Below are 13,341 nucleotides of genomic sequence, written 5' to 3'. Positions count from 1 at the left end.
TTTATTTTTAGAGAGAGAGTGTGCATGGGCGGGGGGCGGGGAAGGGCAGAGGGAGAGGGAGAGAGAATCCCAAGGAGACTGCATGCTAAGCACAAAGCCCGATGCAGGGCTTGACACGGGGTGTGATCCCATGACCCTGAGATCATGACCCGAGCCGAAACCAAGAGTTGGATGCTTAACAGACTGCGCTACCCAGGTGCCCTGTGGTAGGGCTTCTTGAAGATGATAACATAGGATACTCGACTAGGGTGTAAGATAGAGGTGATTTTTCTTAAAATTGTTTATGTGAAATAGTGTGACTATTAATAATTTAAGACTCACAAGACGTTGTAAAATACTACACAGGAGAGTCCCCATGTGCCCACCCCCAGAGATAATAACTTCGATAATCAGAGGACATCCATAAAACCAGGAACTGGCTTCTCTGTGATCCCGTTAACACCTGTGTGGACCTTATTTGGATTACACTGGAGGTCCTTTATGTGTTATTATTATTTTTTTACAAATATATGGAGGTGCTTTAAATGCTCTGTGTTGCATTCCCTGTGAAATCTGAGGTATTTAGGGCCAAAGGTGTTTATGCCAGGCAGGAACATAGGACCAAGATGCCACCCTGGGATCCAGCCTTCTCCTCACTCCTGCTTCTCAGTCTGTGTGGGTTTCTCTGACTGTGCCCACATTTACAAAAGGACCTCCATTGGCTTAGGCAAGAGATACTCTGCTTGCTACTTCTATTACATGGATTTGTCCATTGGTGTATCCATGAATGCATTCATCTGCCCGTTTATCCAAATAACATGTGCCCAGGAATTAATGTGAAACATACTTGATCTACAGAACCTATTGCCACAAGTTACAAACCAATCCCAACATGGACCAAAAAAAAATGGCGGCCTCTGATACTTTGGAAGTTGGTGTGTTGACTGGAGCACTTTTTTCACGGCTAAACTTACAGAAACATTTTTCCCATGGTTCTCTAAGCAAGAGCACTTTGTGCACCCTGGGCATTTCTAGTTCTCCTTGGTCCTTCCAATGCCACCTGTAGTCTTTTGTGACTTAATTTGCCAGGTGGAGTTCCATTCCCTGATATTACAGACATGGTGTAGGGAATCTGCCTCAGAATGTGGTCGACCTCATAGCATCTCTTTTCAGATGACATTTCTTCAACTGCATGTTTGTGGAAACTTCTTCATATATATTTTTTGCACATGTCAGACTTTGGAATAACGGTGATAAAGTGCGAGTGGAGGCCTCGACCCTTCTCTGTGTGCCTATAGCAATAGATTTGTCCCTAGTCCCCATAGTCCCTGGGGGATCCTTTCCCCATGGGGTATGTTCTGCCATTCAGTCAATGGTTGATAGATGTCTGCATCCAGTACCCTAAAGAATAAGGAGTAGAATCAAATGCCAACTCCATTTAATAGAGCTTACGTAAAAAAAAATCTATCTCACCCTAAATTTTTTTGGGGGGGCAGTTAATGTTCTTGATATAATATACATGCAACAAAATTCATGCATTTTAAGTGTTCCCATTGATGACTTGTTGACAGATGCATAGAGTTATGTAACCACCATGACATAGAACATTTATGGAGCTGACTTTCATTTTACACTCATGGAAAATTCATTTACTACCTTGGCTGAGATGCCGTGTGATGGGCTTTGCATGTGTTATTTTATTTAAACCCTGTTGGGGTAAAGATTTTCTCTTTTCAGTTTTATTGAGATATTATTGACACCATTGTGTAAGTGTAAGGTGTACAGCATAAAAACTTGACAAATACTTACATATTTTGAGATAATTACCACGATGTAGTTAACATCCATCTCCTTATATAGTTAAAAAGAAGTTCTTTTTCTTGTTAGGACTTGTAGGCTACTCTTTTAGCATCTAGCAGTGTTAACTGTGGTTGTCAGGTTGTATGGTAGTGCATCCAAAGGACTTAGAACTATCTTACATCTGGAACTTTGTACCTTTTGACTGTCTTCATCCAGTTGCTCTACTCCCCTACTCCACCTCTGGTAACCACAAATCTGAACTCTTTCTATGAGTTGTTTTTTCCTTTTTAGATTCCACATATAAGTGAGATCATACTTTGCCTTTGTCTCACTTACTTTACTGAGCATAATGCCCTCAAGTTCCATCCATGTTATTGCAAATGGCAGGAACCTTTCCTTTTTTTTTTAATGGCTGAATACTATTCTATTGTGTGTCTTATTGGGCAGAGGTGGATCCTATGGCCATCCTTACCTGCAACAAAGCTAAAAATGGACTTTTCTACTTTCTGAAGGGAGTTATTCAGAGCTGGGGGTGTATATTGGTGAGCTTCCCAACACCAAGTGGGGAAATCTCTGCCCATTTTCTTTCCACCATCTTGATGCCTTACGACCAACACCATTAATGTTGTCTTGTGTTCCGTGCATTTAAGCTGGCTGAGCTGAAAATTGCAGCGTGCTGGTTTCGTCCACCTTGAATGAGGCTGTTGTCCTCTGTGGTCCTGTCATCTGACTGTGGCATCCAGGGACTCCCTGCATCCCCCAGGGTAGCTCAGGCTCTGGCTGCCATGCATAAGTAACCTGTTTTGAGTTCTGCATGCTTAACAGCTGACGCTGCTCAGAGAGAGCTTGAAAGACATTGCTGACAGAAATGTGGAAAAATCTGAGTCATGGTTGGTGCTGTCTTTCACGTAGGCACAGGGAACATCCAGTTGTAGGTCAAACACTAGGGCTGAAAAGACAAACTAGGATGTAGTAAATGCAACCCAGTGATGAAAGGGCTCCTTCTCGGGGGCGGTGGATAAAGATGATCAGGAGGAACGGTACCAGAGAGAGAAAGAAGGAGGAAGGCACATGGCCTTCTTTCTGTCTTGAGAATCTGACGACATGGCAGGGCTTGTATGTTGCACTTCACTCTGTCCTCTCGGGGAGAGGAACAGTAGAAGCACAAGGACTCATGTGTTTGCCCCAGTTCACAGATCAAATAAAAAGCAAAACCTTTCGCCAGATGCTGGTGGCCCCGTTGTGTGAACCTGACCCTCTGGAAACATCAATGTCTGCATAAAGACCCCTAAACTTTGCCAATTCACCCTCCTTACAGCCTTTCCCCCCTCCACGCCTCCTGGTTGGGACTTGATTCCATAGCATCTCGCCAACACGCGACTGCCTTACCCCGTCACCATTCTGTGTTTGCTTCCCAGTGTCCTTCCGATGAGAATATCCCTCATCGTTTGCTTCTTCTTACACAACACTTGCTTTTCTGGGTTTTGGCTGCTCCCTCTCTGCTCCTCCTACGGTAAAATATTCATGATCGGAAACTCCACTTAAAAGCCAAGGTTACTCATCGTGGCCCCAACCCCACCACTGCCTGAGGAGGTGAGATTTATTTCACAGCTCGGCAATTCTCATTTATAGAAAACGCTAAAACAAAATGTTTTTGCTTGAGTGCGACTCTGTGCTCTTTCTCACGTTATCGTGCGTGGGTCCAAACCCTGCGCAAGAAGAATGGACACCCATGGCTGTGTGGTTGTGTCGGGAGGGAGGAGAGCGTCCTTTGTCTTCTCCAGCTCTCCCTGATTCCTTTCTCCCTCCTGTTTAGGTTAATTCCCATTTTTCCAACCAGAGAGCCCTAACTGTTCACCGTTTTCCATGCTTTCTTGCCCGGGAAGACCCCTTCCCATGCGGCACTGGTTAGACACACAATGACGGAAAACGCAGCCGCCATTTATAAGCTCACTGGGTGCCAGGTACCCCGAGGCTCACACGTACAGATTTCCATTTTTCTGCCCCCCTACTTTACCTCTTCTCTAGCCAAAGATAAAATTCCTTTGGATCTTTGATCTCATACTTGCAGTAAGTGGTTGCCAGTCTGTGTGAGGGGTGGAAGGTGGACACCATGCCCCACACCGAGGCTCAGAGGAATAGGACAGTCTGGCGGCGGAGGAAGAGGATGCATTTGGGTTGGAAATGTCCCACCAGGGTACAAACGAGGGTTGGATTTCCTTGCATATGTATAGTGGTTGCAATTTTTAAATTTCACCCCAGTCTCAGCCCTCTATCCCTTTATATCCTACCCGAATAGGTATCTATTCCCATATCATGTGGGAATATATCCCATTTTCCAAACCTTAGCAAATTTTAAAATACAGACCCAAGTGCTTTGAGCAGGCATTAGCGTGTTAAAGAGCCTTTTTCATGAGCGTCTCGTGCCTGATACCTTTGTCTTTATCTAGAAACCCCAAAGAGAAAAGCCACGTTGCAGAAATGTCTACCATACTTTTCCATTCTAGCTGTCCTTGTGTGCATGCGTGCGTATGCGTGTGGTCTCCACGATGCCTCATGTGTACAAATGATGGCCAGCCCTCCCTCCAGTTGAACATTTCAGAGGCAGGTGATTGTCTTTGTCGACGTGTGCATTATATGTGCCCTCACCTGAAACTTCCAGAACAGAGCTTCTTGCAAATACTGTCCCCGGCCATATACTAGGGCTGGGAGCTGCCGAAGCTGACGGTTTCTCTTAAGGTCCTGATACAGCCTCGTGTGCTGTCTCCCCTCTAGGCACTGGGACGTTCGGACGGGTGCAGCTGGTCAAGGACAAGACGGCCAAGCATTTCTTTGCCCTGAAGGTGATGAGCATCCCCGACGTCATCCGCCTAAAGCAGGAACAGCATGTACACAACGAGAAGTCGGTGCTGAAGGAAGTCAGCCACCCATTCCTGGTCAAGCTGTGAGTCCCTCCCCACTGCCTTCTCCTGGTCCTCACCCTCTCTTGAGATCCCAGGCGGGGTGGAGTGAGCTCACAGCTGACCCTCAGGCTGGCCGGGTCCAGGGAGAAAGCTGCTGTTGGGACCACTGCCTCCCCCTGGGCCTTGCTTCCCTCCTGGCTGAGCAGAACATACGTAAGGACATGGGTGGTCCTACCAGACACCTTGTTCCCCTTGTCCCCTTCAGGGTCACCGTCACCAGCTCCTGTTGAGTCATCGGCTCAGCCTCATTCATGCAGGCCACTCCTTGGGTTTCTCGCGGATGACTATGTATCTCCATTTAGATGCATCACAGGTGTGTCCAGTTGACGGTGCCCTGCACTGAACAAATAAATCCCTGTCCTCCCATGCTATTTACTAGTAGAAGGTAAGACCGTTCTGCACCCAGGTGCCAGAGATAGGATGCCCAGATATGGCTCTCTTTCCCAATCCATGGTGTGGGTGCCTTCCAGCCAGGGTCCATGTCTCCCCTCTACAATCTTCTTCTCGTTCTTTCTCATTCCCACCCCACAGCTCATGGCCTGATCTGGGGCCCCCTGTCTTCTGCCCTGATGTTTGACCCTGGCCTCCCACCTGGTGTTGCCCTCCCAGCCTTGCTTTCTTCCGAGGCATTCTTCACCTTCCAGTGGTGGTGGTCCTCCCCAAATACCTGTCTGGTGACCTTCATTTGTACCTACAGATCCGCAGGGAATTGTGAGGTACCCAGAACCCGGCCCCAGCCACGTAGGGATCATCGTGAACCGACCCCTGGGTTTACCTTCTGTTTGCTCTCTCTTTCCCTACGCCCTGCCGCCCGTTGTCCCATCAGGGAAAGCCACCTGTGGTAGAAGGGGGCAGGTGCCGTCCTCATGATCCCTTGCCTCTCGTGGGCCACCCCTCCCCTGCAATGCCTCCTTCCTATGTGTCTCTGCACTAGGCATCCCTCACCAGACCAACTCCAGCCCTTCTCTGATACACCTGTCCACACGCAGAGACAGGAGCCCTTTGTCATGGCTCTGGAACGTCTCCTGTGCACACGGACTCTGTGAAGGACGCCTCTAAATGCAAAGCTGCCGGAGGAGCCCTCCCATCCTCCAAGCCCGAAAGGGTGTCTTACCCAGAGTCCCTACTCTATTGCATGTTTAATGAGGAGGAGAAAGGAATAGGCTGAATTTTTTGCGGTTTTACTTTCCTTTTATGGAGCTGCAGGTGATCTTGTGCCGATAAGGAAGGGTCAGGTGCGTCTCAGGGTTTCAAGTCATGGAAACAAAAGTAGCCGGGTGATTCGGGGACTCCACGCCGCTCACTCACCACATGTGATTCTCCCATTTGGTCCGCAGTAGAACAACACTTATAAAAACGAGTACATTAGATCTTCCTCTGGAATTTGGGAAAGCTTCTAGTTATGTCTCTTGGAGGAACTAAAATAGTGATTCTGGGGAAGATCTTTAGCTCTCTAGGGTTTTAAATAAATATTGTCTACGGGAGACCTGGACTCCTTTATGATATTGCCAAATTGTGGTGACACGTCTCTGGCTTCCTTCCAAAGGCAGGGAGTCTCCGGCCAACGACTTTGTGGTTGAGAAGACACAGCGACCATGTGTTGACACATGATGGCCTTTGTGATTCAAAAATCAGAGTGCAGATCACATTCGAATGTAGTCTTTATACATGTCAGATGTCAGGTTCAACGAAGGGTGTGGCTCAGAAGTAGGAATGTTTCCTCATCATTAAATCTACACGGAATTTGAGGAACAATTTGATAGTCTACTCACAGGTTTTGAGAAAATGTGGCAGGACCTCATTTAAAAATCTGTACTAATTTTGAGCAGTTTTTGGTTTTCCCCCCACAGTACTGAGCACACAAAACGAGGCACGTTGTCGTGTCTGTTCTCCTGAAATGCTCAGGATCTAGGGAAATTATTATCAACAACAGATCCTTTGAAGACTATAAATTTCCAGGTGACCTTTACCCAAAAATTATGGAAAGTTAGTTTGTCCACTGGGGATGCCGTAACTCAATACCATGAAGTAGGGAACTTAAACAACACACATCTATTTCCCATAGTCCTGGAGGCTGGGAGTCTGAGATCCAGGTGGGGCTGAGGCCAGGAGTATGAAATCCAGGTGGTGTTGAGGCTGGGAGTGTGAGATCCAGGCGGGGCTGAGGCTGGTTCCTCCTGAGGCCTCTCTTCTTGGCATGTAGACCCCGTGTTCTCTCTGTGTTCTCACATGGTCGTCCCTCTGTGCATATCTATGTCCTCATCCCCTCTTCTTCTTCTTCTTCTTCTTTTTTTTTTTCTTAAGATTTTATTTATTTGTTTGAGAGAGACAGCACAAGCAGGGGGAGAGGCAGAGGGAGAGTCCTATGGGATCAGGGTGTACTCTACTGACCTCATTATACCTTAATCCCCTCTTTAAAGACCCCATCTCCCAATACAGTCCCCATTCTGAGGTCCTAGGGCTAGGGCTTCAACATGTGAATTTTGGGGGGATATAATTCAGCTGTAACAGCTATTTAGTGACTTGCCCAGAGTAGATCTCTCAGAGCACGTGGATCTTACTATATTTCTAGCACTTGGTTTTTTCTGTGCATTCTCACTTCAGTGACCAGGTGTTGTCTAAACACTGGGTATAAGTTGAGCTAGTGAAATCAGGCTCTGGAAGTTCTCCGAACATAGCACGGAGAGCACACTGTATCCGGATGGGAGCCACGGGGTGTCCAGGGCCACATGAGGAAGGACACGTATTAGTGGGAAAAGACCATCAGTGAAAAATGTATTTAATCCCCCAGCTGTGCAGTTTGTCTTGTGAATGGAGGTCGCTTCACGCAACATCTGCTTCCCATACTATGTGGAAAGAGGGATCTTCCCATACTTTCTGGAAACATGCCCCAGGTTTTGCTTGCGTTTCTTGAGGTCACGTGGAACGCTGATGATTCCAGGTGTCAAGCTGAGCAATCATTACTTGGAGTGTGAAGTTGGAGTTGAGTGACTTGGCAAGTCCGCCGGTGCCATTATCCGAGTTCAACGTGGGAACTGCTCTTGTTGTATTTTTGTGAAGATGCTGGGGCATTCATTAAATGCACATTTGAGCACATGTTCTGTCGGGGATAAAGCTGTTCCGAAGGCCAGCTCAGCCCGTGGAGATAATTTTAGAAGAGCTGGGTAGGGGTGCAAAATCAGGATTTCTGTGGGACAGAGGCTTGGGGTCTGCCCAAACCCCAGTCCTCCCACATCTGTTCATTGCCCTTTGGGCATGTAGAAATTGCTGGTGTCCTGGAGTTGTTTGACCCCAAAACAGGGGTTCTCCACCTTGGCACTGTTGACCTCGGGGAACCAGATCATTCTCTGTGGTGGGGTTGCTCTGTGTAAGGTAGGAAAGTTAACAGCATCCCCGCGCTCCCCCTGATCAGGGCCAGTAGCATGCTATCCCCAGTGCTGACAACCAAAAATGTCTCTAGACATAGACAAAAAAACCTCTTAGGGGGTGAAATAGTCCACAGTTGCAGACCACTGCTAAAGAGCAATAGACAGATGATAGATAGTAATACATTGATAGATTTGATGGAAGGATGGAGAGGTACATGTACATGTATAGTGGATATGATGGTGGGATGGATGGATGGATGGATGGATGGATGGAAGGAAGGAACAAAGGAAGGAAGGCAGAGAAGGTAGATGGGTAGAACAGGTAGATGACAGATAGATAAATGATGTGTAGATAGCTATTTGATATAGATGATACAGACATGATAGGTAATAGGTACATAGATGATAGATATGGTAGATGTATGGATGGATAGATAAATAATGGATGGATGGATGATGGATGGATAGATAGACTGGATAGATAAGTAGATAGATAATAGGTAGGTAGATACAAACATACATATATGAACAGATAGATAGATATAGAGAGAATCTCCTATGCTAAGGCAAGTCTTCCCCACTTCAGCACTGTTAACATCTGAGGCTGGAAGACTCTGATATGGGGCGTCCTGGGCACTGTAAGGTGCTGAGCAGCATCTCTGGTCTCCACCCGTCACATGCCAGTAGTGATCATTATGACAACCAAAAATATCTCCACATTGCTGAGTGTCCCCCGGGGGTTACCATCACCCTGTTGGGAACCGCTGCCCTTGGGAGATTGATTGCCACAAGCCCAGTTCACCACAAGGTGATGGGTAAACCAGAAGTCTGGTTAGTCAGCATCCAGGAAGACAGAATTCTGGGGAGGGTTGATTCCCTGCACCATCAGTAGGCATCAGCAGATCTAATGGGAGCTGCAGTTTGTACGGGGCAGCCAGCCTGGTGAGACGCAACTCAAGGACATCAGCTTCATGCTAACCAGCTTTGTGCCACCATCTCTGCTTGGGGAGACACCTCGTGAGGACCAGACAGTGAGGCCAGGCTGGCCTGAGGCTGTCCCCTGGTCCTGCATGTGCAGGGAGCATGAGTTGTCTACTCCTGTGCTGACTCTCTGAGGTCCCCCACGTATCCTCCTCCTCCACCCTGGCTCAGGGTGTACTCCATTGGGGTTGTTAAAATGGCTTGTGTCTCTAAGTGCTCTTTCTGCAGTGCCGTGACGCTACTCTAAAGTTAAGACATGATCGTGTGTCTCAACCCAGAACTCTTCGGTGACTCTCGATGACCATCTGAGGCAGGTCAGGGACTATAGGACACTTGTCTCCTGCCTGTTGCCAGCTTCGGCATGAGCAACCGTTGCAGCTCCACGCTCGCCATGTTCCCAGGGTGCGCTCACCATCCTCACCCTCCTGCCCCTTTCTCTGGCCAATGCTTGCTTCTAGAGTTCTCAAGTCTCCGGGGCAGAACAGTCTCACACCTTTCTCCTAGCTCACATGCTTGCTCCACCAAGAAGCTTCCAGCCACACCTGGCCTGGGTGGACGCCCACTGGGGGCCTTTCGTATCCCTACTGTGTACCACCTGCAACAATATGCCCCGGTGCCTGTATTTCAAATAGAATTCTAGTGAAATCGTTAAACCAGGTTAAACCAGGGAGAAACCCAAGTTAAACCTGGGAATAGCTTAAAAAGAGAAATAACTGGAGAGAAGTCAGTGGTCATACAAGAAATGCAGGGGGAAACTGCATGTTGCATGCTGGGTGATGGGCAGACTCCCCATACATGTGTGATCAAATAGAGAATTCAGTGTTATTCAATAGTTAATGGCTAGCTACCCACCTCCCACGTGCTGGGCTTCTTGCTGGGAGGTGAAGTTGCTGACGTCTGGCCCTCTTAAAGCTATCGAGGGAGCTGACCTGCATGCAGACAGACATAAGTAGTGGAGTTCCCATAGGGCGGCGAGTAGGGACACTGGGGCAAGGCTTGGTCATCCTCCTCCTGAGGAGCCCTGCACACTGACACATGGAGGGGAGCCTTCCCCAGACCCTCCTCTTCCGTCTCTCCTGTGAACATGCATCCTGCTTGCCTGTCTCCTGCTAGAACACAAACCCACAGAGTTAGGATCCCACTCTCTGTGCATAGAAAGGTGTCTGGCATATGGTAGGTGTTTAAGCTCAAGGATGTCAAGTGCGGGGATGGGGAGGGAGCATCCTGGGTACATTACACACCACGCTGCAGACAAAGAGAACAAAGAGACAGAGTTTCAGGAGCAGACTTCTGTGATTGTAGGGGCTGCCAAGTCTGAAGTCTGTGGGATTGGCCAGGTGGTTCGAAACTCAGGTAAGAGATTCAGTCTTGAATCTGAACTCTGCAGAACCACCGGCCAAGCTGCTGACTCAGGCACAATTTCTATATGGCAGTCAAATCCAGAGGCAAAATTCCCTCTTCCTTGGGAAACCTCACGTTTTTTTGTTCTTTTTTTTGTTTTTCCCCCAAAGATTTTATTTATTGAGAGAGAGCGGGAGCAACAGAGCACAAATTGGGATGGGGGGAAGAGGGGAAGGAAGAAGCAGACTCCTCACTGAGCAGGGAGTCTGACACGGGGCTCAATTCTAGCACCCCAGGATCATGACCTGAGCCGAAGGCAGACGCTCAACCGACTGAGCTGCCCAGGCGCCCACATTCTTTTCCTCTTAAAGCTGTCAACTGATTAGGTGAGGCCCACCCATATCATGGAGGGTCATGTACTTCTAAAGTCCATTGACGGTAGATGTTAATCACATCAAAAAAAAAAAAATGTCTTCACAGCATCATCGAGACTCTTGTTAGATCACATGTCTGGGCACCTCGCGGCGTTGATCCATAAAAGTAGCCATCACAAGGGGCAAAAGCAAGAAAGCTTGAGCAGAACACTGGAGCCATTCCTTGGTAGGGCATTTGAAGTGCCCACTGTGACGAGGGGTGGGGGGCAGCTCACCCAGGCTGGATAATGAAGCCGAACATGTTACCTGCAGCCACGGAATCCAGATCCTGAGCAGCATCGTGGCCAGAAACCCCATTGCACACTCCTGCTCCCGTCCCCAGCCTTCAGGAACCGTGCTTTCATGGAAGTTCGTGTGGATTCCCAAACCTTTGCTTGCACTTTCACGGGACTGGGGAGTTTTATCCTGCTCTGTTCTCCCAGAGGTTCCTCCGTTTTCCTTCCCTGAGTAGCATCTTTCAGGCCGCCTTTCATGCACCTCTGGGTGACAGGGGCTCATTCTTGTCACTGCCTTGTCTTGGACACCCTGTGCTCAGCTATGTACGTTGCCACCGCAATCTTCATCAAACCCTCTCTGTGCTGTTGGCTGGTCATTACCCATTGGCTCGGAGGGCCTGCAGGAGGCCAAGGACAAGTTCACCCTGGTGTCCCCCCGCACCTCTGCCCATGTCCCCCCACACCTCTGCCCACGTCCTCCCACACCTCTGCCCGTCCTCCTCCCAGGTCCTGCTTCACGTCTGCCTTCAGTGCCTCCCCCATCTTAGCCCTGTCTTATTTTTCGTTTCTCCTAACCATGCCGGGTTGGTTTTTGTTTTTCCAAGATGAGAAAATAGCACGTGTCTTCTGGATGCTTCTGACTGGTTGTTCCCATCGTTCTGAAGGACCTAGGGTGGTGTTTCTTCACCAGCGGCTTATTCCCCTTTTTCAGTATTCGGGTGTGTGCTTGCAAACTTTGGAGACGGAGTTTGTTTTCCTTGCAAGCAGCTGTTCCCACATGGCAGCCGCTCTTCAGGAAACGGGCACGTTGACCATTTCACTAGGGTGACCCCTACCCACCATCCCGCCCACGGTGTGACCAGGTGATGGACTTTCAAAGCAGAGCCTAGTGACTTTACCTTGTGTCTTGCCGGGTGGTGGTGGCTCTGAGCGGGGAGGACGTGGGACCACTATCACTGGCCGCCGAGCAGCGACATTTCGGATGGCACCTCTTGGCGTGCTCCAGGTGTGTTGTTCTGCCTGCCATGGGGCGGAATCAGTCAGGCTTCCAGTGCAGGTAATGACAGTCACAGGCGGTGATCTTGCTTTATCAGGGTCATTCTGGAAGCCTGCTTGTCATGCTGACATGATCTCCATCGGGGTGGGAAGGAATGCATCTCACACCTGCACAGCTCCATCCACCTTTACCTCTTCTTACTACGAACTTTGCCTGATGAAGTTGCTCCTTCTGGGTTTCTCAGCCTGGGCACTGCTGACATCTGGGGCTGGATTCCTCTGTGACATGGGGCATCCTGGGTGCTGTAGGATGCTGAGCAGCATGTCTGGTCGCTGCCCTTAGATGCCAGGATCTCGATCCTTTCCCAGTTGTGACCACCAACATAGCTCTGAGCATTTCCAGCTGTCCCCTAGGGGGACGGAACTGCCCTGGCTGAAAAACCCAGCAGTGAAGACAGAGACACACACAGTAAGTGGGTGTGCGTGGGGTCCCGCTCTCTCTTTCTGGACACAGCCTCTGAGCCGGGAGCTCCATTACTGCGTCAGTGATGACTAGCCCGTGGACCCCACCATGGTCCCTAACCCGGTGCGCTTCATTGCATTCAAGCAGAGCCAGGCTAGCGCTGATGTTGCCTAAAGCAAAGATCTCTCTGTGTCCACCGGCTTGGGTCTGCTCTCCGTGTCCCTTAGTCCGCGGTTGGGTAGTTGGCAAAGCTGTTCCTCGTAGTCAAGGGGGAAAGAATACCGTGTTCTGACTTTCTCTCCACTTCTGTTCATTTGAAGCTTAAAAGCAAAAATGCTGACAATGTGTCTTTGAGTTTTGGGGCTCAGGGAGTGGCTGGGGTGGCGGCATCCATGCTAGTGGGCAGTGGGGAGAAGTGGGTGGGAAATGGCAGCCAGGGTGCCATGGGGGTGTGGGGCTGGGAATGCGTGAGCCCGGGCACATGTTTGCTGGCCTCCCTGTGCACTCGCCAGGAACAGGGGTTCCAGGAGGCACGAGGAGGAGGTCATGCTGTTCCCGGCTGGCACAGCAGTATATTTGGGGTGGTACATGCCCAGCAGGGTGGGCGGGAGGTGAAGTGGATGCCCTGAGACAGCTGTTTCTGGAGGGAGTGGGTGCACAGCCACCGGCTAGGGGCCGTCGGAGCCACTGAGGGTAGGCACGGGACCCTTGGGGACAGGAACCGGAGGACACCCTGGGGTGGGGGATGGAGCAAACCAAGCGCACCTTAGGGCAGATCTGGCTGTCACAGAGCCAAGTTGG

General features: G+C 49.4%; 1 protein-coding gene across 3 annotated transcripts in view; it reads left to right on the top strand.

The window, feature by feature from the left end:
• PRKX (protein kinase cAMP-dependent X-linked catalytic subunit) overlaps positions 1-13,341 on the top strand; it is a 79,850-nt gene that overhangs the window by 24,984 nt on the left and 41,525 nt on the right. For all 3 annotated transcript variants that reach the window (XM_064573687.1, XM_064573688.1, XM_064573689.1), the window contains exon 2: positions 4,555-4,723. In XM_064573687.1, coding sequence (XP_064429757.1) covers positions 4,555-4,723 — 169 coding nt within the window. The remainder of the gene's footprint in view (positions 1-4,554; positions 4,724-13,341) is intronic.

This window comes from Mirounga angustirostris, unplaced genomic scaffold (genome assembly GCF_029215605.1).
Source record: "Mirounga angustirostris isolate CCGP_5_RB_7025 unplaced genomic scaffold, mMirAng1.0.hap1 SCAF_11, whole genome shotgun sequence".
Taxonomy (NCBI): domain Eukaryota; kingdom Metazoa; phylum Chordata; class Mammalia; order Carnivora; family Phocidae; genus Mirounga; species Mirounga angustirostris.
Note: the sequence above shows the minus strand (reverse complement) of the source record. Positions and strands in the feature narration are given on the sequence as shown.